The sequence below is a fragment of the Cololabis saira genome, chromosome 20 (genome assembly GCF_033807715.1).
Source record: "Cololabis saira isolate AMF1-May2022 chromosome 20, fColSai1.1, whole genome shotgun sequence".
In the NCBI taxonomy this organism is placed as follows: Eukaryota; Metazoa; Chordata; class Actinopteri; order Beloniformes; family Belonidae; genus Cololabis; species Cololabis saira.
In genome coordinates, this window is record NC_084606.1 from 12,882,061 (window position 1) to 12,908,275 (window position 26,215).

Consider the following 26,215-nt stretch of genomic DNA (forward strand, 5'->3'; position numbering starts at 1 on the left):
TCCTAATGGTCTGGTATTTGAAAGTGTGCAAAAGTGCAAATGCATTGTTTGAATGTGATTACCTCACGTGTGTGTGTGTGTGTGTGTGTGTGTGTGTGTGTGTATATATATATATATATATATATATATATATATATCTCAATACTGTATCAAGGACAACATAGCAGAAATGAGACAAACAGCTTGCAATGCTGCTGATCTGTTTGTTTCATTGTGGTCTTCAGTGCGTTGGGAAAAAAGGACTGTGATTTACTATGCATCCATCAGTAGAGTAAGTTTGATAAGCAAGAACAGATAAATAGTGATAGAACTCAATTTATTTGCAATGAATTCAAATATTAGAATACAGTTATTATGCTGTTGCAAGTCCAAACTTATTGTGTGTAGTCAATTGACAAATCATTGTGGGTCACCTGTTAGTCTGCCTAACTCTGAAAGTTAAAAAAAAGAGAAAATATTGGTTTAGTAAAGGTAACAGATTTAGAAGTTAACATAAGCATATATAATTATAAAGGTATAGGTAACAATAGGTAGCAAATTGTAGATTTCAGTTTATTTGCAATTAATTCAAATTCATTTTTAATTTGACAATTATGATGTTGGGAATCCAGATTTATTGTTAATTACCCGTTATCCTGCCTCACTCAAGTCTGAAACTTAAAAAAGGAAGTATCACACGTGTAAATGTACAGAATGTACATGGTTTAGCAAAGAGACAACAGGTCAAAGCAATTAACACAAGCATACAGTATATCTTACATTTATAAGGAAGAATAGGTAACAGTTAAACAGTGATATAACTCTAGATAGAATTTAATTTATTTTCCACGGATTTCTTATTAGAACACATTGATTATATATGTTGTGAGTCAGGCTTATTGTATAGTAGTCAATTGGAAATCATTGTCATCTGTCAGTCTGCCTCACTCACGTCTTAAGTTTAAAATCAACAGATATATTACGATTTTATTGTTGTTGTCAAAGAATGTACAGGTTGAGTAAACTTAACAGAGTTCAAATCAATTAACATAAGCATAAAAATATTCGAAAGCGAAACATTTATTGACATTCTTTACTGATTGTCGTGGTTTTCCTCAAGTTTTTGAATTGCCCGCCAGCACTTCCGGGAACTTTGGGGCGCTACATGGACCACGTGATCGGCCAGCTTTTTGAACTTCCGTTGTCGCCACTCTCTCTCTCTAGTACTCTAGTCACGTGGTGCCATTGTTGTTGTCGTCGTTCTTCTTCTTCTGCTCTCGTAATGGTGGCAGAGGGCGGGGACCATGGCGGGGACGCGGTGGCGGGCGCGGGCACGGCAGCTGCTGCCCCACGCCGCGGTGCAGACACACGGCAGGTACCAACACAGCCGCTCCGCCACGTGTGTGGACGGAAACCCATAAACCAGAGGGTAGCATTGACACATACACACATTCACACACACATATACATGTATACACGTGTATATGGTTTGTAGTGTGGCCGCAACTACACACCTACAGCCCGTGGGAGTGATGGAGACGCAGTGACAGACGGTGAGTCTCCGCTTAGCTAGCGATGTGTCAGATTAAGCTGCTGTTTTAATTCAGCGACACCAACATTAAGCAAGAAATGTAATTCCGGGTTTTTGTTACTATGCTGTTTTTGAAGGACAGATGAGCGGGTTAGTTCCCTTGTGTCTCCGGGCAGAAACCGTGTTAAACTACCTGTAGTTAAACTGTGATTATTATTATTATGGGTGCTTGAAATCCTTGAAGTAAGATGAAACATAACTAGATGTTTACAGCACCATACAATGTACATAATTGTGATTAAAAAGCGGAACAAATAATTATGAGTATATACAGGACTGTCTCAGAAAATTAGAATATTGTGATAAAGTCCTTTATTTTCTGTAATGCAAACATGTCATACATTCTGGATTCATTACAAATCAACTGAAATATTGCAAGTCGTTTATTATTTTAATATGGCTGATCATGGTTTACAGCTTAAGAAAACTCAAATATCCTATCTCAAAAAATTAGAATATTCTGGGAATCTTAATCTTAAACTGTAAGCCATAATCAGCAATATTTAAATAATAAAAGGCTTGCAATATTTCAGTTGATTTGTAATGAATCCAGAATGTATGACATTTTTGTTTTTTTAATTGCATTACAGAAAATAAAGAACTTTATCACAATATTCAAATTTTCTGAGACAGTCCTGTATATTCCTGTAGACATTTTACCCCAGCGATGAAGTGCTTGAAGATTTTGAAAATGACTGTTGAAAGTGCTTGAAAAGTGCTTGAATTAGACCTTCAAAAATGTGTAGGAACGCTGGTTTTATCTTACTGATTTTATTTCTCCTTGTAATAACTAAACTATGCAGTCTGATCCCAATTTTGTGAAAGACACAGAGTTATAATTTCAAGCACTTAAACTAAAATTCACTTTTCAGGCCTTGAAAACACAACATTGAAATTCAAGCACTTTCAAGGATTTCAAGTCCCCGTAGGAACCCTGTAAAACATAACTAGATGTTTACAGCATGATACAATGTACATAATTGTGATAAAAAGCGGAAACAATAATTATGAGCATATATATTCCTGTAGATATTTTACCCCAGCGATAAGGTTCTTGAAAATGACCCTTGAAAATGCTTGAAAAGTGCTTGAATTTGACCTTGAAAAATGTGTATGAACCCTGTTTATGAATCCGCACTGTTCAGTATACACAAATTCAATACTGTTACCTGGTTTTCTCTGTAGTAATGGTACCAGAGTTCTTTAAAGACCCGAGCAGGTGTATTTGTAGGCTACTGTACTGTATGTTTGTGTCATTCCTTAAACAAACATGCGCTGAGATGATGTATAACTACAGTATTTTACTGTTTAGTTGCTCTGTGATAGCCAGTAAGGTCGTAGTTGCTGGGGAAGGTCGTGAAAAGGGCAATGAAACACGTCTGGAACTATATTATAACCAGGTACCAGTTGGGAATTAGTTTATTCATAGTTTATTCATACATAGCCAGCCATTTAGATAAACGTATACAATTGAGACCTATCAGACATCTATAATGGTCGTTTGGCATGTATGAATGGGGCCCCCAAAGTAAGCTATTGAAAGTTTTTGGGATGGGGCCCAAAGTTCTTGAAGGAAAAATGATATTTACAATGCAATGTGGTACCGTGAGGAATATGAAAACAGTAGACATTACAATACAGATAATCAAACATACAAATACATACAATCATTCATACAGTCATCCCAATAACTCTGTCATGTAGCAAGGGTATTTTATAAATAGGTAGACAGTAGATTTACTTTTAGATTTCCTTTAAAAATGGAGAGAGAACAGCATCTTCAGATCGTCATCAAGTCTGAATCCATTTAATAATTTTGTATTTTCCATCCCAAGAAGATCATAGTGATGCCGAATTTATTTACCTTCTACATTCTCATTCCGATTAAGGAAGTGATAAAAGGAGAAGCAACAGACACTTGAAAAAGAAAAACCAGACTGTCAGTTCACATATTGGTTTTACAGAAGTTAAATTTACCAACATGGCACTTCGATAGAAGAGAAGAGAAGACTGGAAGTCATGTGCATGAGAGAGCAGGATGTTTTGCATGTAGGGAAAGTAATGAGAGCTTCAGGGGATCCACCACTGCCTCTCAGAAGGAGTCGCTTTCTAAACATTTAGATAGTGAATTAGATACTGTACATTGATCAAAATGATCAGATTTCATTTATAAAACATGATGGTGGTTCATGTTACAGCCTGGAGGGGTGTGGTTGTAGAAGTGGCAGAAGTGTTGAATCACAATCAGAATCATCTTTATCGGCCAAGTTGGAACATGTCAGACAAGGAATTTGACTCTGGTTATTTTGCTCACTGAACCCATATTTAAATAGTAGCAAATAGTAAAAAGACAAATGTGGCTCTTATTAACATGTATACAATTTAAAAAAAAAAAAAAAAAAAAAAAAAAAAGTGAAAGGTGCAGCAGTATGAGGTAAACATGGTCATTGAAAGGTGCATTGTTACAGCATATGCACAACAACAATAACACTATATTACTGTAGATGCAACCAACCAAACCTCGGAAGATGCATTAAAACCCTTTGACCCGCGTGGCCTGTCACAACTAGGCACGGCAGTGCTCTCTCTCTCTCTCTCTCTCACGAGCTTTTAAAGGCGATGAAGTGGAATATGGATGATTTGCAGAGTCACCTGATGCTGGTGTGAATTATAAGCATTCCTTTTGGCTGCTGGCAGAAATACCAACAAGAGTGAGTGGTGACGGCATCACCAGGTACTAAACAAAGTATGTAAGTGGGTCCAGGAGTTGAGAAGTTTGGGTTGCATAGGATTCCCCACCTGTTAAATATGATCGATTGGCCTGATTGTCATGTGATAACGCGTGTTTAGTTTTAACAGAATTAAAAAGATTAAAAAAACACGAAAACCCCAAATAAGTCGGGTCCACGCGGTTGCATTTTGTCTGTGTTGTGTGCGGAAGACTTGGCAAGGCTTTCCTCAAAGGATGTCACAACCGTGAAAGTCTTGTTTTTAAGAAATGTAATTTGTACATTTTTGAGAAATATTGCAGCAAATCTGGCAAAATGTTTCATGGCCGCAACCCACATCCTTACCTCTGCTGCTCCTCCCACGAATGAGCGTCGCTTACAAATGGCCCCATTTAAAGGAGAAATGAAAAGGCTTTCCAACAGTATAAGATTAATTGCCAGGAAGCATTGTTACAACAAAGAAATAATCTACCAAACACAAACTTTCTTTCTTTTCGTGCTGAGTTTAATTGTGGTTCTGTAACTTTTCCTCATAGGTAAGAATGAATTGAGTGTAGGGAGGAAGACTTGACAATCAGGAAAGAAGCAGGAACCCAGATAGTGATGTGATGTGGTTTCTAGGAGCTAAACTAATCATTTTCAGCCTTTTATCTCCAGCTTTAATGCCTTGCTGGGAACAGTTAAGCTAAACAACCAGGACTGCAAAGGGAAGGTTTTCTCACACCCACTCAACAGGCGAACACGTTCCTCAGCTTTATATTTTTACCTCAACAGTGTCTATCACTTGGATGCGAGGAACTGCGTATACATGTGATGTATACGTTGTTCCTCAAGGGACAAATAGATTAAGTCTCTACTCAGTATTCACACAGAAGATTGACATTTTTGTCACGTTTTCATGTTTGCGTAATAGGCGTTTCTTAAAAGACTATTTCTTATGTTAAACAGGGGCCACGTAGTCCATCTATGCTGTATATTTTGTGGCTTAAAGAGTGGGCGGAAAGGCTTCGTTAACAGAGACAATTGGGAGCTAAAATGTCCTTTTTTCTCCCTCCTTTTAAAAGTTTTAATTTGTTACTTTGAATGTTTTGCTCTCGCCAGATTGGTGAAACCAGCACTTTAGTCTTTCTGTGCAGAAGGGAGAGGGTTGTTTGTGTTGAGATCAAGATTTGTCTGGATTCATGAGTTGCACCCACAAGCAGCATTTACTTTTGAGTTTATTTTTGATTATTTTGCAATTACTATCAGGGATTCACTGGAAATTCAGTGAATTAAGATGCACCTAATTGATCTTTTAAATTATTTTAAAATACTGTCTGTATTTTGATTATTTTAATCGATCTTTTGGGTTATGTGTTGGTTATGTCCTCATTATGCTGCTTTACTGCTATTGTTTTTGCTTCCACTATGTTGCTTTGATTTTTGTTTTATGCCCTCTATTTCTATGTTATGTTTTATGCCTTAAATTTCTTTTTATGTGAAGCACCTTGCGTTGCATTTTAAGTTATGAAAGGTGCTATACAAATAAAGTTTATTATTATTATTAATGAATTGCTGTTGTTTCACTCATGAATTAACGTCTTCAGATTTTTTAAACTTTTTGTCGTCACTGTGGAAAAAAATCACCAAAAAATGTTGTTCTAGGTCTGTAATTATTTTTTTAAATCATCTTTTTGTACAACCTATCAGACTCAGTGAGTCTGTGTCCATCTAAGCCGTATCCATTTCCATTTTACTAATGTGGTAGACGTTATAAAATACACAGGAGCCCTGTGTCCACATCATTTTAACTTTGTTTCTGATTTACTCGCCAGTTTATTAGTTCTGCTCTGTGAAGTAAGTGTAATGACTTTTGACCAAGATGAGTTCCTGGCTTTAAAAAATCCTCTCAAGGACAGAAGTCAGTAGGAACGGTGACTGAAAGGGCCATTGTACAGACCCTGCGACTCCTGGCAGAGGCGAGGTGAATCTCTGTGAGCTGGCGGCTGCTCGCCCAGATAAATCGTATGACTGGTGTGTGCCTGCTGCTTGAGATTGAAAATAAAACAGCTGTGTGTTTGGTCATCAGCGTCGGTGATGTGAGGAGGGTTTTAGCTGGCACGTTTATAAAAGTGAGAGCATAAAAAGGTAACGAGTCACTGGAGAAACCAACATGGGTGCGACCGCGTCCACAGCAGCTGTACAGTATGATGCAAGGAATGTGTTGCACGTTAACACGAACTGCTGGAGTGGGGTGAATAAAAGTCCAGCTGTAGTATGTGTCGCAAATCCTTTGACAAGCAAAACAATCGGACCTTTTACTAGCAGAAGAAGTGCAGTGAGAGCAGGACATAGCTGAGTGGCTATGCTCCAGAAATGTTTTATTCACCCGCCTCTTTACACCCTCATGCTAGGATGTGAACAGTTACTGCATCTCTAATTATTTTCATCTATGCCAAAAGGCTGTAGTGACCTCTTTTCCTTTCATTTGGCCCTTCAGCTTCAACAGAGTCTCCTACGTAAGGATGAAGGAACGGACAGACACTCCTACGGACCGGTGGGTTGAAATTGGGACGAGTTCTGGCTTCCCACGGTTTTCTCTTGAGTATAAATGTCTCCCATTGCTTTGCTCTTGACATAAGTGTTTTATCTTTAAGTGTTTTGCTGCAAATTGTGAATGATGTGTGTTTAGATGTTCCTTATGTATTAAAAGCTGTCTTATTTATTGAGCTATTGTGGCCCTCTTCCCTCCCACATGCAGGGGCTGTTTGGTGGGAATCATCTTCTTCATCCTGGGCCTGGGGACGCTGCTGCCATGGAACTTCTTCATGACGGCTTCTCTGGTAAAAACACAACTCTGAACATGAGTTGAAACTGGATAATCGCACAGAGAAAGCAGCTTTAACACCCGGGTCACTGCACATGTTTGCAGCTGAGCTACTTTTCACATACGAGTTACACAAGGGGGAGAGGAGGGGGGGTCACAGATTTGCTTTTGTTTCATTTTAGAAAAGTGTTTCTGGAAATTGGTTTTATATTCGCAGCTTTATATCAGTAGTTTGTTGCTTCTGTGTATTAGGTTGGCAGTGCTAAAAATAAGCAATGATGGATTTAGTCTGGCTTTGTAAATATTGGCTTGTAAAAGTGTTGGAGTGCGTGGAGTTCTTCTTAAGGAGCGTGTGTGCTGCTTTTGATGCTTCAAATGTCTTTCACGTGTCGTGCTTTACACATTGTGGATTAGAATCCGTGTAGAGGTAAAAGCAAGAAAAATGTCCTCACAGATTTATAGGCAGTTTTTTTTTTTCTTTTAATTTTATTTCTGTTTGGAATCACATGTCAACAATACATACATCTTTATCACACAGTTACTTGTTTCAACACAGTGCTCCAATCTGTTTTTTTCCATTCACAAAACATGTTCTAACGGAACACATTAACATGGGGTGTTTTCTATTATAGTAATACAAGAAAATAGATACTTAAACAAATCTTGTTTAAAAGAGGTAAAAGAAAACTAAACAAAAGCAGGGCATTTCAGGGAAAAATACATTTTCCATTGCTCCCAGATGTCTTTGAATTTAGATTGCTACAACCTCATTGAGAAAGTAATTCTTTCCATCACAAATATATCATACATTATATTATACCATTCATCTGTAGATGGGATGTCTGGCCTAAGCCATTTCTTTGTTATTGCTTTCCTTGCAGCTAAGCTCAGTATTCCAAATAAGTGTTTAGTTTCAGAACTTACAGTGGTTGAACGTACAAGCTCAAGGAAGAGTTCGTCCCAATTAAATGCAATATCCTCCCCAAATGTAATCACTAGTTCTGAGTGAATGTTATGCCAGCAAATATTTATTTTTGGACGGGCACAAAACCGGTGGTAATGATTGGCTTCCTGGGAATGACAAAGTCCTCCAGCAACTGGAAGAACCAGAATAGTGAGAATGTTGAGCTGCTGTGATAAAATATCTAATGAGACACTTCCAGCCAAATGATCTCCATGTATTTGAGCTTGTAATCCTCCACTGAAATTCACAGGATTTTTCCCAGGTATCTTTTTCAAGACAGCTGTTGGTTTCCCTGTCCCATTTTTGTTTTATGTATACAGTTCGCTGTTTTAATGTGTTTTTAATGCTCTATAAAATCTGGAGATGATCTTAAACCTGGATTTGGACCCGTAGGTAGGAATGGGCGATATTTTACCGTTCAGTCAAAAAAATTCCCCACGGTAAGAATTTGTCATCTCACGGTAAAAACGATAAATTCCCCTTGATGACGTTTTTGTGTAAAACTGATTTATAGTTCTGCGTTAAATCGGAAGGAAGGAAGGAAGGAAGGAAGGAAGGAAGGAAGGAAGGAAGGAAGGAAGGAAGGAAGGAAGGAAGGAAGGAAGGAAGGAAGGAAGGAAGGAAGGAAGGAAGGAAGGAAGGAAGGAAGGAAGGAAGGAAGGAAGGAAGGAAGGAAGGAAGGAAGGAAGGAAGGAAGGAAGGAAGGAAGGAAGGAAGGAAGGAAGGAAGGAAGGAAGGAAGGAAGGAAGGAAGGAAGGAAGGAAGGAAGGAAGGAAGGAAGGAAGGAAGGAAGGAAGGAAGGAAGGAAGGAAGGAAGGAAGGAAGGAAGGAAGGAAGGAAGGAAGGAAGGAAGGAAGGAAGGAAGGAAGGAAGGAAGGAAGGAAGGAAGGAAGGAAGGTTTTTGTTTAATAAACATGGCGGTCATTACAGTTTTGCAGTACAGGTGGACTCATTTAATTGGTTTTTATCAATTTAATTGGTGTAATTTAGTAGCATTTAGTATTCTTTTAGAGCAGTGTTTTGGGGGCTCCAAAGACTGAATGTGGTGATAGATTAATAGTTACAAAGGTGGAGTTGAATTGGTATTTTTTTTATCGTTATCGGGATAAATGCCAGAAATTACCGTGATACATTTTTTTGTCCATACCGCCCATCCCTACCCGTAGGCACTTATGAACACTTTTAATAGACTGTTTTCAAACGCCTTTTGACGTTTTAACATAGAGCTGTTTAGGTTGATGGCGTACCTGGAGAAATCTAAAGAAATCACCATTGTTGAGATCGTGTGGGCAGTTTCATCCTTTATTCTTTACAAGTTGTGGAAGAAAAAAGGGAGTAATAAAAAAGTAAAGCATACAAGTCGATCTGGCCGCTGGTTTAAAATGTCTGACCGACCTGTTTGTGCTTGTGTAGTACTTCCAGGGGCGGCTCAATACTACAGAATGGGTCAATGGCACCGCGGTGGTACGCAAAGAGTATTACTTCAACAACTGGATGACCCTCCTGTCCCAGCTGCCTCTGCTGCTCTTCACGTTGCTCAACTCAATTTTATACCAGAGGTCAGTGACAGTGACAGAAACATGATGATATGGCTTGTTTTTAAACACGGACAAGATGACTGTTTTCCTTTTAATGGACTTAACTATAGTTTTTATAAACGTGTACTTACAGTTGTGCGACAGAGGGAATGCATTGACTGGACCAGCCCCCTTACTCGCTCTGAGTGGCAAAAATGGCTGCAACTAGTGGAGAAGACGGGATAACAGCCGATTATCGGCTTAAATTGAAGGCAGTTGGACTTGACAGTGACCCGTACAGTTACCCCAAGAACCAGTGGTCCATGGACATTAATATTTGGCCACGAATTGAGTTTCCTGATATTTATATGTACTTCATTTCTACACCGGGGAAATGCACAAAGCAAAGCTTGAAGGCTTACAAAAGTCTTTACGCTTGGTTCTACTTCAAGGCAGGATTTGTTGTAGAAATTAAAGTGATGAGGACACCGAACTTTATGATTTGACCGTTTAACGTTAGCTACCCAAGAATCCAACATTACCTGATACAAAATGGGAACCGCAAATCCACGTTTCGGTGCCTGGAATCCAGTTGTTTCTGTGAATTGCAGCGACCCATTTGTCTTTCTTAAGCTTATTTTTCAGCAGTCTGTAAAACGATAATTCCGATTTCTTGCTAAATCTATGAGTAAAGTTGATCGCACAACAGCTCTTTCCCATTTTGGATGTTTTCCAGTTGCTCAAACTGAAGGTTTACGCTGCCACTCAGTCTTTTTGCCACTCAGTGAAGGCTCATGTGACGTCATTCCCTCTATAGTTAAAGTATGGACTGTGGGTGAACTGTATCTGTGTTTTTTCTGCGGTGGTTCAGGGTGTCGGAGGCGGTGCGTATCGCTGGGAGCCTCGTTTGCATCCTGCTCCTCTTCATCCTCACAGCTGTGCTGGTTAAAGTGCCCATGGAGGAGGACCAGTTCTTCGACGTAACCATGGCGACTATCTGGTTCATCAACTGTGAGTCCCCGTGTGTATAAAAGCGCCTGAGACCCGCAGGGCCGTGTTAAGCTCTGGTCTCCTCCCCCCCCCGCAGCGTTCGGGGCCGTGCTGCAGGGCAGCCTGTTCGGCCTGGTGGGGCTGCTGCCCCAGAGATACAGCGCCATCTTCATGAGCGGCCAGGGGCTGGCCGGGACCTTCGCCGCTGTCGCCATGCTGCTCGCCATCGCCAGTAAGACACCCGCCTACACACCCAGGGCTGGCAGCGGTTGCCTAGTAACACGGGACATGAAATACATGGGAAGCTTGTCAAATCGATGTGATGCCTCACAACAAGAGACGCTTTGTTTCTGTTCCTGCTTGATGATTTCATGGTGACAGTCCTGTTCACCAGAGTGTGTGTGTGATGCAGGTGAGGCAGATTCTGAGTCTGCAGCCCTGGGCTACTTCGTCACGCCGTGCGTGGGGACCCTGGTCACGCTCTTCAGCTACCTGCTGCTCCCACGTCTGGTCAGTGACGTCCCGCTCCGCTCTACTAACACGGCCACATGTGACCTTCAGTTGAACATAATCATACTTGTTTAGCACCGATTCACAAAGAAGTCATCTCAAGAAACTTTACACATAAAGCAAACAAATGCAGCCCAACAGATAGAATCCACTTCAGTCCCTTCTTTTTTTTTTTTTTTATTGATCTTTTTAGAAGAAAAACAACATACAATGGCAACATGGACACAAATAATCAAAAATACGAATTATGCATTATACATTGTCCCCTTTTTTTTTTTAAACACACAGAACTAAGAACAGAGTCTAAACAGTCTAAACTTAACAGAGTTAAATAAAAAATAAACAGATGGGCAACAAATGAACAATGGAGGAGAGTAATGGATGAGCAAATGCGGCATACAAAAACAAATGCAGTGGTAAATGCAAAAGCCCATCACTAATATCCCATTAAATGGAAATAATAAATAAAACATAAAATGCAGCATAAATAACAATAATCAAAACAAATAAAGAAATGAAAGAAATGAAAAGAAAATTAAGGTAAGGGGGAGGGATCAATCGGTGGGTAGAGTCTCCAACGAGTTAAAATAATCTACGAACGATTGCCATTTACGAACAAATTTAGCTTAGTTGCCTTTTACTGAATATCTCACCTTTTCAGATTTTAGAAAAAACATAACATCACTAAGCCAAAGAGCAATAGACGGAGACTTGGGGGATTTCCATGAGAGTAGGATATGACGTCTTGCTAAAAGAGATGTGAAAGCCAATACTTCTGACTGTACGGGGCTGATATGTGAGGAGTCAACCGAGAGTCCGAATATTGCTAAGAGACACTTCAGTCCCTTCTGTTACAGTTCATCATGATCGAGTTAACCAGTTCATTCCAGTTTAGTTAATTGTGTGAAACCAGTGCAGCTGAATTGAACCTTTAAAACCGGCTGGAGCGCCGGCGCTCCAGTTTGCATATTGATTTTCAACCAAACAAAACAGAGCAATAATTATTTTTGCATGTTAAACAGGAAGAGTTTCACTTGCATATCTTGCATTAAGTGTCCCGGAGTTTTAAAAAATCAAATCGTTTGGAAAAATCACATTATAATCCAGTAAAATTTGCCACACGGAAATCTTCATAATTGACATTGCGGGCTATTTCTAGATCCGGTACGTGTTCACAGCACGTCCTACGTTGACACATGCATCATCACGTTGTCAGCGTGTCATCAGGTTGTTTTTTTTCCGGCCACTTCCCGCGAAAAGGGAAGTGGCCGGAAACTAGTCTGTTGGAATTTCCGCTCTTTTTCCTGCTTTTTATCAAAGATTTTCACGAAAGATTACTCAGCAACACACACACACACACACACACACACACACACACACACACTATACAAGCCCACACACACATATTATGAAACGGTTTACTGTGAGCAAGGTTTTGGAACTGAGTTCAGCACTGGATGAAGACGCGATATCTAAACGCGATATATACAATTATATATCTCAAAAAGTAAAGTATGAATTCATTCCAGAAACATTTCCTGAGGTCTGAAAGACTTCTGTGTTACTTTTTTCCATTGACAGTTTTGAGGGATCTATCTGTGGGATTTCTGTATTTAGAAAAATATGTGTAAAATTAAAAAACAATTTACATTTTTTTGGTAGTTATTTGCACTTTTTAGCAATTTATTTAGTTAGTATGGACTATTAACATACAGATTATTAAAGATTGGCTTATATGGGTTGTTTTGATGCATAGCAAAAATAAACACTTCATAAAATGGCAGTATAGCATGTAAAAATATGCTTAGACTTGTTCTATGTTCTTGTTCTAGGGTTAATCTCTATATGAAGAAAACTGGAAAAAAAGGAAGATATTTAAATGAAAGTTTTTTAAGTGGATTTTGCTTTGGATGGTGTCAACGTTTGATTCTCTGAGATGTTTGAGTTACATGCAGTAAAAACAAAAGTTATAGGCAACCTCAACGTTTCCAAGGAATATCGTAAAACATTTTTCTGAATATCAGTTAAGATTTTAATTGATGTGCATCAAATAACTTCTGTTTTACAAAAAGAGGGCTCATTGTCTGTAGTCCCCCTAAAGTCCATTAGGACCGCATGTGCATTTTCATTATACTTGCATGTCAGCGGTCGCTCATTGGTTTCTTCTCGGTCCCGTTCAGGACTTTGCTCAGTTCCATCTGAACCGAAGCAGCAAATATGAGGAAGGTGCCACAGATGAGCTGCTGGACGGTGAGACTGCAAAACCTCTTGATCTCTGACACCTGAGCTGTTTAACATTAGAATAATGAAACATTTGTATGACCGTGAGTAAACATTACTGCTTTTTTGCTTTCTTTGCTTCACGCTCGGGCCGAATCGAACCAATTCAGTGGAACATTATCGCATTAAGGCAATTGACCTTTCATTTATGTAATTATGGACTGCAGCTAGAGAAAGAGCGGCTCTGTTAAACTCACACAGTCTGTCTTTGTGAGGAGCCCTGAGCCCTGAGGTCCATCCACCAGCATAAATCACTAACCCAGATAGCACTTTAAAACACTTCCTCTGAACAAATGTCCAACTATAAAGTCATTTGTGCGTAAATGGGACGGTGACGACGTTAAAGCGTTGCATACTTTATTTTTATTGTTGGCTTATCTCGAACAACAACAAATCACCATCAAATTAAAAGCGTCGAAATGTAAAAAAAACAAAACAAGGTCTTACAGGACTGTCTCAGAAAATTTGAATATTGTGATAAAGTCCTTTATTTTCTGTAATGCAAAAATGTCTTACATTCTGGATTCATTACAAATCAACTGAAATATTGCAAGCCTTTTATTATTTTAATATTGCTGATCATGGTTTACAGTTTAAGAAAACTCAAATATCCTATCTCAAAAAATTTGAATATTCTGGGAATCTTAATCTTAAACTGTAAACCATAATCAGCAATATTAAAATAATAAAAGGCTTGCAATATTTCAATTGATTTGTAGTGAATCCAGAACGTATGACATTTTTGTTTTTTTAATTGCATTACAGAAAATAAAGAACTTTATCACAATATTCTAATTTTCTGAGACAGTCCTGTAATGTGTTTGAGAGAGAACAAGAGGAAGCAGAACGCTTATTTAGTCCTGTCCCTTCCTCACAATATCATATCCTATACCATAGAAAATATAAAAATTAGAAATTAAAAAGAAGACAAGAAAAAAAAACTAAGAAAGGTCAAAATAATAACAAAAATAAATAAATACAACACAAACTATTAATAAACAAAGATCAAGGCATAATTAAACTAGCCTCCTATAATATCCTAAACTCAAAAATGTAATTTCCAGTCACTTCTTTGATGATCCACGACCAGCCATGAATGCAGGTAGTTACATTCGTATATGATATAACATAAGGAACAGAATAATAATAAAAGAAATACATACAGAAGGTAAATTGAGTTCTTTAGAGGTCCTTATTTTTATATTTGTCAAGAATTGTTTTCTTGTATGTGTTTTTAAACTGTATAGAGTTAGTGCTTCGTTTGATTTCTTCATCAAGACCATTCCACAAAGTTCCCCCACAGACTGATAAGCACATGCTTTTAAGAGCAGTACGTACACAAGGCTGTTTAAAGTTTATTTTTCCTCTTAGATGATATTTTCCTTCTTTATCTTGAAACATTTTGAGCTGCAGACGGCAGCAAGGTTGAGAACGGGAAGCTGAACGGCCATGCTAACGGCTCGGTGAGCGCTGCGGCGGCCAGCGGCGGGAACCCGCCCGAGGCCGAGGTGGAACCCAGTCCAGGCGGGACCAGACAGGCCTTTCTGTCCCTGGAGCAGGTGCAGAAGGAGCAGGCAAAGTCCTCGGTCATCCAAGTCTTTAAAAAGGTGGGACGGAGCTGCATTTGGGGGATTCGTTCAGTCCTGTGACTCATTTAAATCCATTCAACAACAATGTTTAGAAGTTGTTTTTGCTCTGATTTCAGATCTGGGTGATGGCGTTTTGCGTGACGATGGTGTTCACAGTCACTCTGTCAGTGTTCCCTGCTGTCACCGTGGATGTGAAGACGTCCTTCCCCGGGAAATGGGGTAGGCTGGATCCGCTCCGTTGTTTTAGATCCCGTTTTGCTGTCATCTCGGTGGGCTCATGTGTAAAATCCTGCTTTCTTTTTGTTTTCTTTCCCTCTAGAGCGCTTTTTTATTTCAGTGTGTTGCTTCTTGATGTTTAACATCCACGACTGGATGGGTCGCACCATCACCACATGGATACGCTGGGTGAGCAAACTATCCTGAACCCCTGAGTAAAGTTGCTTTCATCAACGAAAATTATGACTAAATATCGGCGTCAACGAATCTTTATCACCTGAGAGAGACGAGACTCAACGGAAATGCTGGTCATGTGACGATAACGATAATTAAATATATGATGCAATATCGTAGACGGATAAAAACGAGACTAAAATGTAGATTACAAAATAAAAACTCTAAAATATGTCTTCATTTTCGTTGACCAAAGCGAGACAAAATACGAACTACCAAAGATCCTTAATGTCCATGTTTTCAGTAGTTTCTCTGGTTTAGTTCTGCTGCTGAGTGATGTTAGTCCTCAATCCCAGTCGCTGCAGCGGGGAATCAGATCCAGAAGATGCAGCTGCAGAGTTAGAGGCTGATGCCGTTAACACAGAGCTCTAGGTTCACGTCAATTAAAAACAAAGTTACATAGAGAAACGCTGGGATCTTCTCTGGGGCTGGAGAAGAAGAAGAAACCAGCTTTGGATACACTTTCCTACATAGACGTGGAAAAGAAAACCCAATGTGTCGTCGAAAAAGAAAAAGATGGGGAGAAATGCGGAAAAATAAACATGTTGTAAACTCAAGTTAGAGTCTTCTGTATCTGGAATTACTGTATTCTTGAGTCTATAAGGTAACAATAATATAATAATAAGAGAACCTTGTTTGAATTGTAAAATGGGTTTGGCTAAATACAATCTTTGACTAAAACTAGAGTAAAATGGTCCTAGACAATTCTGACTAAAAAAAGACTAAAATGCTCAGACTTTTAGTCGACTGAAACTTGACACGACTAAAAGGAGAATGAATGTGACTAAAACTAATAAAAACTCAAATGATAGCTTGACCCAAAGATTAAAATGAAAATATGCTGCTAAAAACAACACTGACACATCGCACAAGTTGAGGTGATTTGGATACCGTGTGTTCTTTTATAAATGTTTGTAGTACCTTTAAAAAACATGACATTATTTTGGAAATCCAATTTTCTAAATCATTATTATTAATTCCTGACTAAGAGGGAGGAGCTAAAATATTCAAATTTGAAAATAGGTTCACGGTGTGATGAAGTGTCACTAAAGTGTGGCAGGTAAATACTTTCTTTTTTCCATTTATTCCTCATTTACAGACTGAGTGACTGTTAAATGTAATACGTTTGCTCTGAGACTGAGCTGGGAAGCGGCTAAATTCCCCAGCAGCTGCTGTTTCTCCCTGGAGGATGTGGCATGGCCTTGTTTTGAATACGGATCATGTTTACATGAGTTCTCCTGAGGACACTCAAGAGCCCCGGTCAGGGCCGGTCCCAGGACATTTATTTAGAAATAAAAAATAATAATAATAATTTGAGTTAGATTTCATAAGAAAAACATTTTGTGCGATATGTTTATGTGTTAGATAGACTTGTAGTCAAGACCGCCTGATCCGAGACCAAGACACTACCAAGATCAGAGAGTCTCAAGACCAAAACCAAGACTAGTTCAGCTCCAGATCAAAAAACAAACCCAGTTATTTCCAGATCCTGCGTGATTGTAGAACATCATCCTGGTTCAGCTAGTTTCCATATGAGCTTGTTTTCAACTGCAGCACAATAACACAGAGAAGTGGATGATGATGTTGAACTCACTATAAATGTTTCCATCCATCAGCTGAGATCAGATATGTGTGGCGACTGCACTACCGCTATTTCTACACTATTGGAGGATTGACTCCAGTGCTTTTAAGGATTGACTCGACTATTAACTAGTCCCAAAGTCCTCTAACAGAATAACCAGCTCCAACACCCCCCTCCACCTCAGAAAAGTAACGAATAGTAAATATTACTGGTTTAAATTGTACTAAATTTGGAGATGAAACCTGAATTTTAAAGATTGAAATTACATTATTTACCATTATAGTAATCAGATTACATCGTATATCAGCATCACTGAAATAGACCTGATGCTTAATCAATCACAACGATATGCAAATATTATTCATATATTTATTCAAACAAGGCTGTTATAAACACCAAAATGTTATTAAATACAGACACATGCAGATGCACCAAAACATGAAATCAGATGCAAAATAAAAAAGTTTACCAAACTGTACATTAACAAGAGGAAGAGCTGGTGATTACAAGATTCTGTCACCTTGGTGTGCAACGGACTCTCAATGATCCGAGGCTGAGACCGAGACCACCAAAAAGTGGTCTTGAGATGAAGACTGGTCTTGAGAACTACGAGTCTAGTGTTCATCATGTCATGTAGACGCTCTGATGCTGATGCTGTCACTATAATTGTCCTTACACTTGATTCAACTGAAAACTAAAGCCACGTTTACACATAGCCGGGTATTTACAAAAACGGATATTTCCCCCTCTACGTTTTGAAAAATACCATCATTTACACGAATCCGCATAAATACGCTGTTATGGTGCTATGAGCAGCCAAACCTACAGGGGGCAGTGTAACGAGAAGCAGAAAGTCATGCTAGCCAATCGGAATCCTGGAAAAAATGTCAACAAATGACACGTGTAACTTCCAGTTACTTCCAAGATGAACGAGAGTCTTTTGTTTGGAGTGACAGAGAAGTGGAGTTACTTTTAAGTGTGACGTTAGAATATAAAACAGGTAAAATACAAGAAAATATTGACAGTGGCCAAACAAATTGTAAATACAGGTCGCACTCATGACGCTGGTGACGTTTCTGTCGCATAATGTGACGTTCTGAAGCCTAAATGTCTGTTTCTCTCCGTTTACAAGCAAACGTGAAGACAGTGTTTTTGCAAATCTCCACTTTGGCCAGAGTTTTCAGAAATTACCGTTTTTGGTGACTTTGAGTTTCGTTTATGTGTAAACGAACGGCCAAAATGCATGAAACCACCACCGTTTTTTCTACGTGTAAACAGGGCCTAAGCTGCAGGTTTATTTCCTTTCGTTTACGTCCTTGTTGTTGTTCTTTTACTCGTGTTTGCATCTAACTCTCCTTACCTCTGGTCTCCTGTGCCTCGTCTCCAGCCCGGTAAAGAGTCCCGTCTGTTCCCGGCGCTGGTCGTCTCCAGGGTGGTCTTCGTTCCTCTGCTGATGCTGTGCAACGTCCAAACGCGCTCCTTCCTTCCTGTCTACTTCCACCATGACGCCATCTTCGCCGCCATCATGGCTCTGTTCTCCTTGTCCAGCGGCTACTTCGTCTGTCTGTCCATGTCCTACGCGCCACAGTGAGTCCAGTCGTCTCAACATGTGGGACAAATCACACATTTGAACACGCTGCTTGTTCTGTCAAAGCTCCGGGACGTTAATCACTTAACCCTTTTAGACTGGCTGGAGCGCCGGCGCTCCCGTTTGCATATTGATTTTCAAAAATGTACAATTGCAACCAAATAAAACAGAGCAATAATTCTTTCTGCATGTTAAACAGGAAGAGTTTCACTGACATATCCTGCATTTAGTGTCAGAGTTTTAATCCATTAAATCATTTGGAAAAATCACTTAATAATCCAGTAAAATTGCCACACGGAAATCTTCATAATTGACATTGCAGGTTATTTATAGATCCGGTACGTGTTTACAGCACGTCCTACGTTGACGCGTACATCATCACGTTGTCAGCGTGTCGTCAGGTTGGATTTTTCCACTCCACTTCCCACAAAAAGGGAATTGACGTCATTCCCCCAGGAAACTAATCTGTTTGAATTTGTTTATAGTTTATAGTTTTATTTGGATCCCCATTAGCTGCAGCAAAACTGCAGCTATTCTTCCTGGGGTCCGACACATAATACACAATACAAGACAAAAATTAAAAGCAAACCTAAAGAGGTAGTAGAAGGAAAAAGAAAAGAAAAAAAAAAGGGAAAAAAAAGGAAATTCTACTACAAAATATATTGTGCTCTTGTTCGTGTTTTTAACTGAGATTTTCATGAAAGATTACTCAGCGACACACACACACCATACACACACTACACACTCACTATACAAGCCCACACACACACACATTATGGATCCACTATAGTCTGTGCGCGTGAAACAGTATAAACGGTTTTACCGTGAGTGAAGCTGAGTTCAGCGCCGGATGAAGATGCGATATCTAAACACGATATATAAAATGATTTATCAAAAACTAAAGTATGAATTCATTCCAGATACATTTCCTGAGGTCTGAAAAGTTTCTGTGTTACTTTTTCCATTGACAATTTGAGGGATCTAGCTGTGAGATTTCTGTATTTAGAAAAATATTTTTCTAACATTTTTTTTGTAGTTATTTGCACTTTTTAGCAATTTATTTAGTTAGTATGGACTTGTAACATCCAGATTATTAAAGATTGTCTTATATAGGTTGTTTTGATGCATAGCAAATACAAATACTCCATAAAATGGCACTATAGCATGCAAAAACTGTAAAAAAAAAAAATAAATAAAAAATTGCTTAGGCAGACTTGTTCTGTGGTAGGTCGTAAAGGGTTAACATGTTCACATGCAGAGTTTGGTGTTGCCACGCCGACGGGAGTCAGTAACCAGACTCTGACGGCGAGCGACTGTAGTTCCTGCTTCCCGCTTGTTGGTGTTTGGTTTGGTTGTTCCACCACAACAACGCACAGCTCATCTAGGAACACCTGCATGTACATTCTGTATCACCGTCTATCCGGTTCTCCGGGTTCTTCCCGCCAAATCCCTGGGAGGAGCAGGCCGGCGGCGCACGGCCCCTTTTCAAACCGGTTGAACATTTCTATTCCGGGATTCAGCTGCATTATCTAGGTGTTGATCCAAGATGTATTCATGCTTTTTAAGACTGACAGACTAATCAGTCAGACTAAAGCAAAGATTGTGGTTTTTAATGTCGTGTAAAAACACGGACAGTCGGAGTTTGGTGCAGCTGCTCTGTCAAAATACTGCAGGGGATTAGAACTGAAAACAAGCCAGACTTAGTGATAGTTAGGATTGATTGTATCATATTCAAGGACAGTTCAACAGTGAGTCGCTGAGCTGTTCTTTTTGCAACATACATATGTGACACGGCCTATTTAAATGCACCTTTGTTTACTCTAAAAGTCAAAGATCAAACTGTTGATGGATGATATTGATGGAGGAAAGATCCAGTGGCGGCTGGTGCTAAAAATATTTCGGGGGCGCAATATACCTTGGCATACATAGGGGCCACGTTAGGTACAAGCTTGGTACAACGGGGAAAAAAAGAAAGGTAGAAAATAATATATATTTTTTTTTTTTTAATTTTGAAAAATGTAACCATCCAACAATGGCTTATTGGTCATAAGTTTTAGTGAAGCAGTTCAGTTCTGCTGCAGTGCAAAGAAAACTAAAGTAGTGGTTTATCATTTCAACAAGTCCACTGTTGTTTTGAATTGTTTTTTTCTTCCTGGTTTGGGTTCAGTTTATTTTACAGTTTAGAGAGAAGAAAAACATTAACATTCCATTGTTCTGTCTGGAATTTATACTATTTGAAAAGATAACGTTCCTTTCTTTCAGATATTTGATCAACAAATATTTCTAAAGCAAGTGTTATCACGAACTATACCTTTAACCTATTTGAAACAAACATAAAAATCCGGTTTGTGTAGTTCAGTTTGATTTTCTAAAAAAGACGGGGAATGAATTGTCACGTCACACGTCACGATACTGATCGCTGATTCGTTGCTGATAACTGAGTTTCTGGGACGAACACGACTGCGTCCCTTTACGAATCTAATTGAAACCAAATAAAAGATGCTCATCAAATGTTGAAGAGTTTACACTGGATTCTGTTTGACCGGAGGTAAATAAAATAAAATAAAAAACATTTTGGAACCAAATAAATATTTAAACAACATTTAATTATTATCGACAGTCACCACAGACTGAAATAACACCTTATTTTAATAATTATATGCATCTTACAGCATGTTTTTTTTTTATTTTATTTTTATTTTTCATCTCTTGATTTGATGGGGTCGGCGCCCTCCACTGGATTTAACCTTAATTACTAACAGATTCTCTACGCTTACTTCAATATTAGTCCACGAGAGTTGCATCATTTTTGTTCCCTAGTTGTGCAAGTTTATCTAACTTGTAGTTATTTATTCAGGGTTCATACGTTTTGAAAAAACCTGTAAAAGTCATGGAATGTGAAAATGTCATTTTCAAGGCCTGGAAAAGTTTTGGAAACATAAGTTCACCCCAAAAGTTTTGGAAAAGTCATGGAATTTATTTTTCTCACTTAATGATAACATTTAGTAATAACAGCCTATACAGGACTGTCTCAGAAAATTATAATATTGTGATAAAGTTCTTTATTTTCTGTAATGCAATTTAAAAAAAAAAAACTAAAATGTCATACATTCTGGATTCATTACAAATCAACTGAAATATTGCAAGCCTTTTATTATTTTAATATTGCTGATTATGGTTTACAGTTTAAGATTAAGATTCCCAGAATATTCTAATTTTTTGAGATAGGATATTTGAGTTTTCTTAAGCTGTAAGCCATGATCAGCAATATTAAAATAATAAAAGGCTTGCAATATTTCAGTTGATTTGTAATGAATCCAGAATGTATGACATTTTTGCATTACAGAAAATAAAGGACTTCATCACAATATTCAAATTTTCTGAGACAGTCCTGTAAGGTAGATTTAAAATTGATCAATAAATATTTCTTATAGAAAAGTATCACGTGTTCTCTAGCATCTTGCGCATCATGCAGATCAGTTATTATTACAGTTATATTAGATTACAATACAACATATACTACAACATAGTGCTGGTATATCAGTGTTAGTTTAAACAAATGTTTATTTAGTATAAAACCATAATTGTCATTAGATCTCCACTGTGGTGACTTTTTACATAGTTTTATTTCATACATTGATGTTTTAGGTCATGTATAGTCATGGAAATGTGTTGGTTAAAATGTGTATGAACCCTGTTGATTGTATTTACTAGAGAAGGAAGTGCTTCATAGTTAAATCTGATGTGTGGTCAGGATGGTGGAGCCGAAGGACGCGGAGACGGCGGGCGCCCTGATGACCTTCTTCCTGGCCCTGGGTCTGTCCATCGGGGCCGGCCTCTCTTTCCCGCTCCGAACGCTGGTGTAGCCGCGCGGGAAGCTCGCCGGCGTCTCCGAGGAACACTGTTACATCCCCCGAGGAAAAGCTGAACAGTTCCATCATCTCATCCAGCTCCTGCAGCGCTGACAGCTGGACGTCGACAGCTGCTGCTGCTGCTGCTGCTTCGTATCTGAAACCAGGTTGGAAAAGATCCTGCAGTGGGAAGCTGGACTCTTTTCTTTTCTTCCATTTTTAAAGTGTATTTATGTCGCCTGGGTTTGCTGAAAGCAAACACGGGCGTGCACGTAAAGGGAACCCGGGAAACTAGTACAACTATTTTTCACAAGTCCAGAGGAACTTGTATCTAGGGATTTGAGCTTTGTTTATACTCTGAATGACTTAAATTTGATAACTTTTTTTAAACATTTGTTTGCTTGAATTAACTCTGTTTTTATTTGTTTGTGTTCCCCCTTCTTGGCATTGTTTTGCGCTTTCTAATTTAATTTAATTTTATGCTCCGTTACAGATGTAGAACAAAAGATTCTTTTTGGTAATTTAGGAATTAAATGTGAGTGTCTGGTGGACGCGGGTGGAGCACGTCACCCGGTCATGGGTAAAACCTCTGGACCGGAACCAGAACCAGAACGAGATGGGACTGCGTTTCTCATACGGCACTTTTCCACTAGAACCTACTCAGCCCGACTCGCATTGGTTGGTTCTTTCCCACTAGGGGTCTAACGTGCCGAGTAGATGTTAGTTAGTTAGTTAATTTATTCGTCCACAAGTGGAGATTTGTCTTTTGTCTCATAATACAAAAACAACAGTAACATGAAACATCAACAAACACTTAACATTTACACGCAAAACATCTTAGTGGCAAAAAAGGAGGAACAACAAGGGCATGTACATAAAAGACACGACTACCGAGACGTGCCCTCATTCAGAGCCTTAATGGCGTTGGGAATGAATGAGTTTTTAAATAAGTTCCGGTTAGCTTTTGGTACACTACCGTCTACCTGAGGGAAGTCATTTAAACTCTAAAGCTGCAGAGTGGGTGAGGAGGATCATTTACTATCCTAGCAGCTTTTTTCCCCAATCACTTCCTTGTAAATGCCACTTAAGTTTCTCTGTGTCTTCCCTATTATTTTTTAGGCTAGATTCACTTTTCTTTGTAGCTTGCATCTATTTTTTGTGGTAAGGTTGCCGTACCTAGTTGCCAAGTTGAGAGTTAAGATTCCCTCTGAGATTCTTATAGACAGTCTCCATAATCTGCTTGCTCACACTAAAAGAGTTGAGGTTGCGTAGTAAATGTAACCGTTGATACTTTTCTGTAACTTCTCTGCCGAGGTTCTAAGCTGCTGAGTCGGCTGTATCTGACATCATCACACTACAGGCCACTGATTGGTCGGGGGGTTGGAGTCAGACGTCTGAGTCAGGATGTGGAAATCAGAGAAAGACAAGGCTTCTTGTTCATTTTATTGGACCAGCAATGGTGCACAAAAGTCTGTTCTGATCCAACTCTGAGGTGCAGATGTTCATAAACCTGGTGGCTGAGGAGAGAATTAAAAAGGGATCTAGACGGGCGATAAGGAACGACAAGATCCACCAGGAGCTCTGTCACTTCATAGCTGCTCGCGGCTACCAACGGACTAAAAAAAAATTAAAAAGCGTCGCCTCTTGAAGCTTCTCTCACTCTCATTTTTTAACTTGATATCAAACACAAGTCACAGACCCAGCAGCACAAATATCATCTCCTCCAGGTTCTACATCTTTAGTGTTGTCTTCTTCGTTTAGATCACACAATCAAATACGTCGCAGCAGCTTCACTCCAACCTCCTACTTCTGCTCCAGGTGCTGAATTGTTGTTGAAAAGAAACCAAGTTGAGTTGAATAGAGTCGAGTCGAGTAGGTTCTAGTGGAAAAGTGCCAATAGTTACAACCCTCCATCTCTTAACCGGAGCACTTTGACTTCCCAGTTTCCTCTGTAAACTAGCAAACAGCTCCCTCTAGTGTTGAAACCGGTCACCCTCCTCCTGTTTTTCCTGTTGGGGGGGACCGGACCACGATAAACATGAGAGATGGGCCGTGACCGTGGAGATGCACCCTGCTCTGAAGGGTACGTGTAATTACAGTGAGTGGTTTTTCCTGTGGGTGGTGCCAAGTTTCCACGCGTGGGACGCCACTCCTTTAGACTGGAAAGTTCCGCCTCCGCTTTCACAAGTGTTAACGTTTCTCAGCATGTGATGCTTTGATCTGACACTTGTTTTGCACTTAACTATAAGAAATAAGATCAGACTAATATCAATGTTGAAGGGGAAAAAAAAAAAAAAGGTATTACATGATACATTTAGTTATGTCATCTTGTCAGTTTTGGATCTCGGGGTCATCGTACACCAGGGTGTCATGTGACGACGGGTGTTTGCTCAAACTAAAACTGGACTACCTCTCACGTGGAGAACTGAACTTGCAATCACTTCCTCCTGCAAATGAAACTGGGCCCAGAAGGACTGAAGCTTCCCGTCTCCCAGCCCTTTCTATAACTGCACGACTCCATGGGTTTCTGGGTATTTCTGTCAGCTTGTAATGACTTAGAACAGCCGGACTGCTGGTATAATCAGCCTTAATTATACAACTGGTGTTATTTGAGTTAAATACAAGCTGCCACCTGCCTATTTGTGGGAACCAGTTCGTGCTCGTGTTGACGAACTCGCATGAACTGAACTTAAGTTGAAGCTGTTTCCAGAACTGTGATGCTGTTCTCTGCCGCTCGGCCCCACATACTGGAGATGACTTGTACTTTACATATTGGGAAATATAAATGGCATTTTAACTAAACTCCATGAAACAGGAAAAGGGAACTTAACCCTGCATACGTTTGTGTTCATGTACAAATGTGTAATAAATAGGAGATTCTGAGCTGCTGTGACTTTTTGATCATTTTTTCCCCTCGAACATGTTCCTTCATCAGTTTCTGTTGATCCAAAAAGACTGAGTTTGATTATCTGAATGAAATGATGCTGGATCAAGGAAATGGGCAGGTACCTTTCTAGGTAAATCATTAGCAAAGCTCTTTACTCTGAATTAGGGCTGTTCGATTTTGCCCAAAAATAAAATCTCGATTTTTTTCTCTCAAAATCCGATTTTCGATTACGATTATTTTGTGAATTGACAAAAGGCAAAGAAATAATTTCAAATATGCTGTTTTTTTTATTGAACATTTGCCCCAAAATGAATGAATAAAGTGCAAAACTCTGTAAAATAAGTTGAAAAAAAGTTTTAAAAAATATAATAAAATATAAAGTTTTATCTCTGAAAAAAAAATCAGCACTTGCAAACATACAGTAAGTTATATTTCCAATTTAAAAAAAAAAAAAAAAAAAGTGAAAAATCGATTTTACGAGTTTCACGTTTTAACATCGTTCTAATTACATAATCGTGATTACGATTTAAAATCGATTAATCGAACAGCCCTACTCTGAATAACTTAATAGAACGAACCAGTTCAGCTTTAAAAACGTTTTAACAGGCTCAACTTTTACCATACGTTTATTTGAATATGATCAATAGATATGACTTATGATCAGATGCTGGCTTTAATTTCTTCATTAACTTTACAGGGGATTGAAAGGATGATGATGATGATGATATCAAGCAAATGTGGATCAGTCAAACCCACTTCTGAGCAGAAAACATCGACTGACGTGAGTCCACCAGCTCTAAATCTGATGGATCACCGTTTTTATTCCACAGACTTGACTGCTGACATGAGGTTATACGTTTTTATTTACCTTTTAATCAGCTCTGGAAAAAACAAAGACACAC

General features: G+C 39.0%; 1 protein-coding gene across 1 annotated transcript; it reads left to right on the forward strand.

Moving 5' to 3' along the window:
* The first annotated feature begins 1,283 nt into the window (after positions 1-1,283).
* On the forward strand, positions 1,284-23,754 carry LOC133420766 (equilibrative nucleoside transporter 2). Its single transcript, XM_061710567.1, has 13 exons — positions 1,284-1,532; positions 6,779-6,835; positions 7,040-7,121; positions 9,483-9,628; positions 10,458-10,597; positions 10,674-10,808; positions 10,989-11,086; positions 13,267-13,336; positions 14,780-14,973; positions 15,072-15,174; positions 15,275-15,360; positions 18,375-18,574; positions 22,330-23,754. The coding sequence occupies exons 2-13, from the start codon at positions 6,804-6,806 to the stop codon at positions 22,439-22,441; spliced, it is 1,398 nt and encodes a 465-aa protein (XP_061566551.1). The 5' UTR covers positions 1,284-1,532; positions 6,779-6,803; the 3' UTR covers positions 22,442-23,754.
* The last annotated feature ends 2,461 nt before the right edge of the window (positions 23,755-26,215 follow it).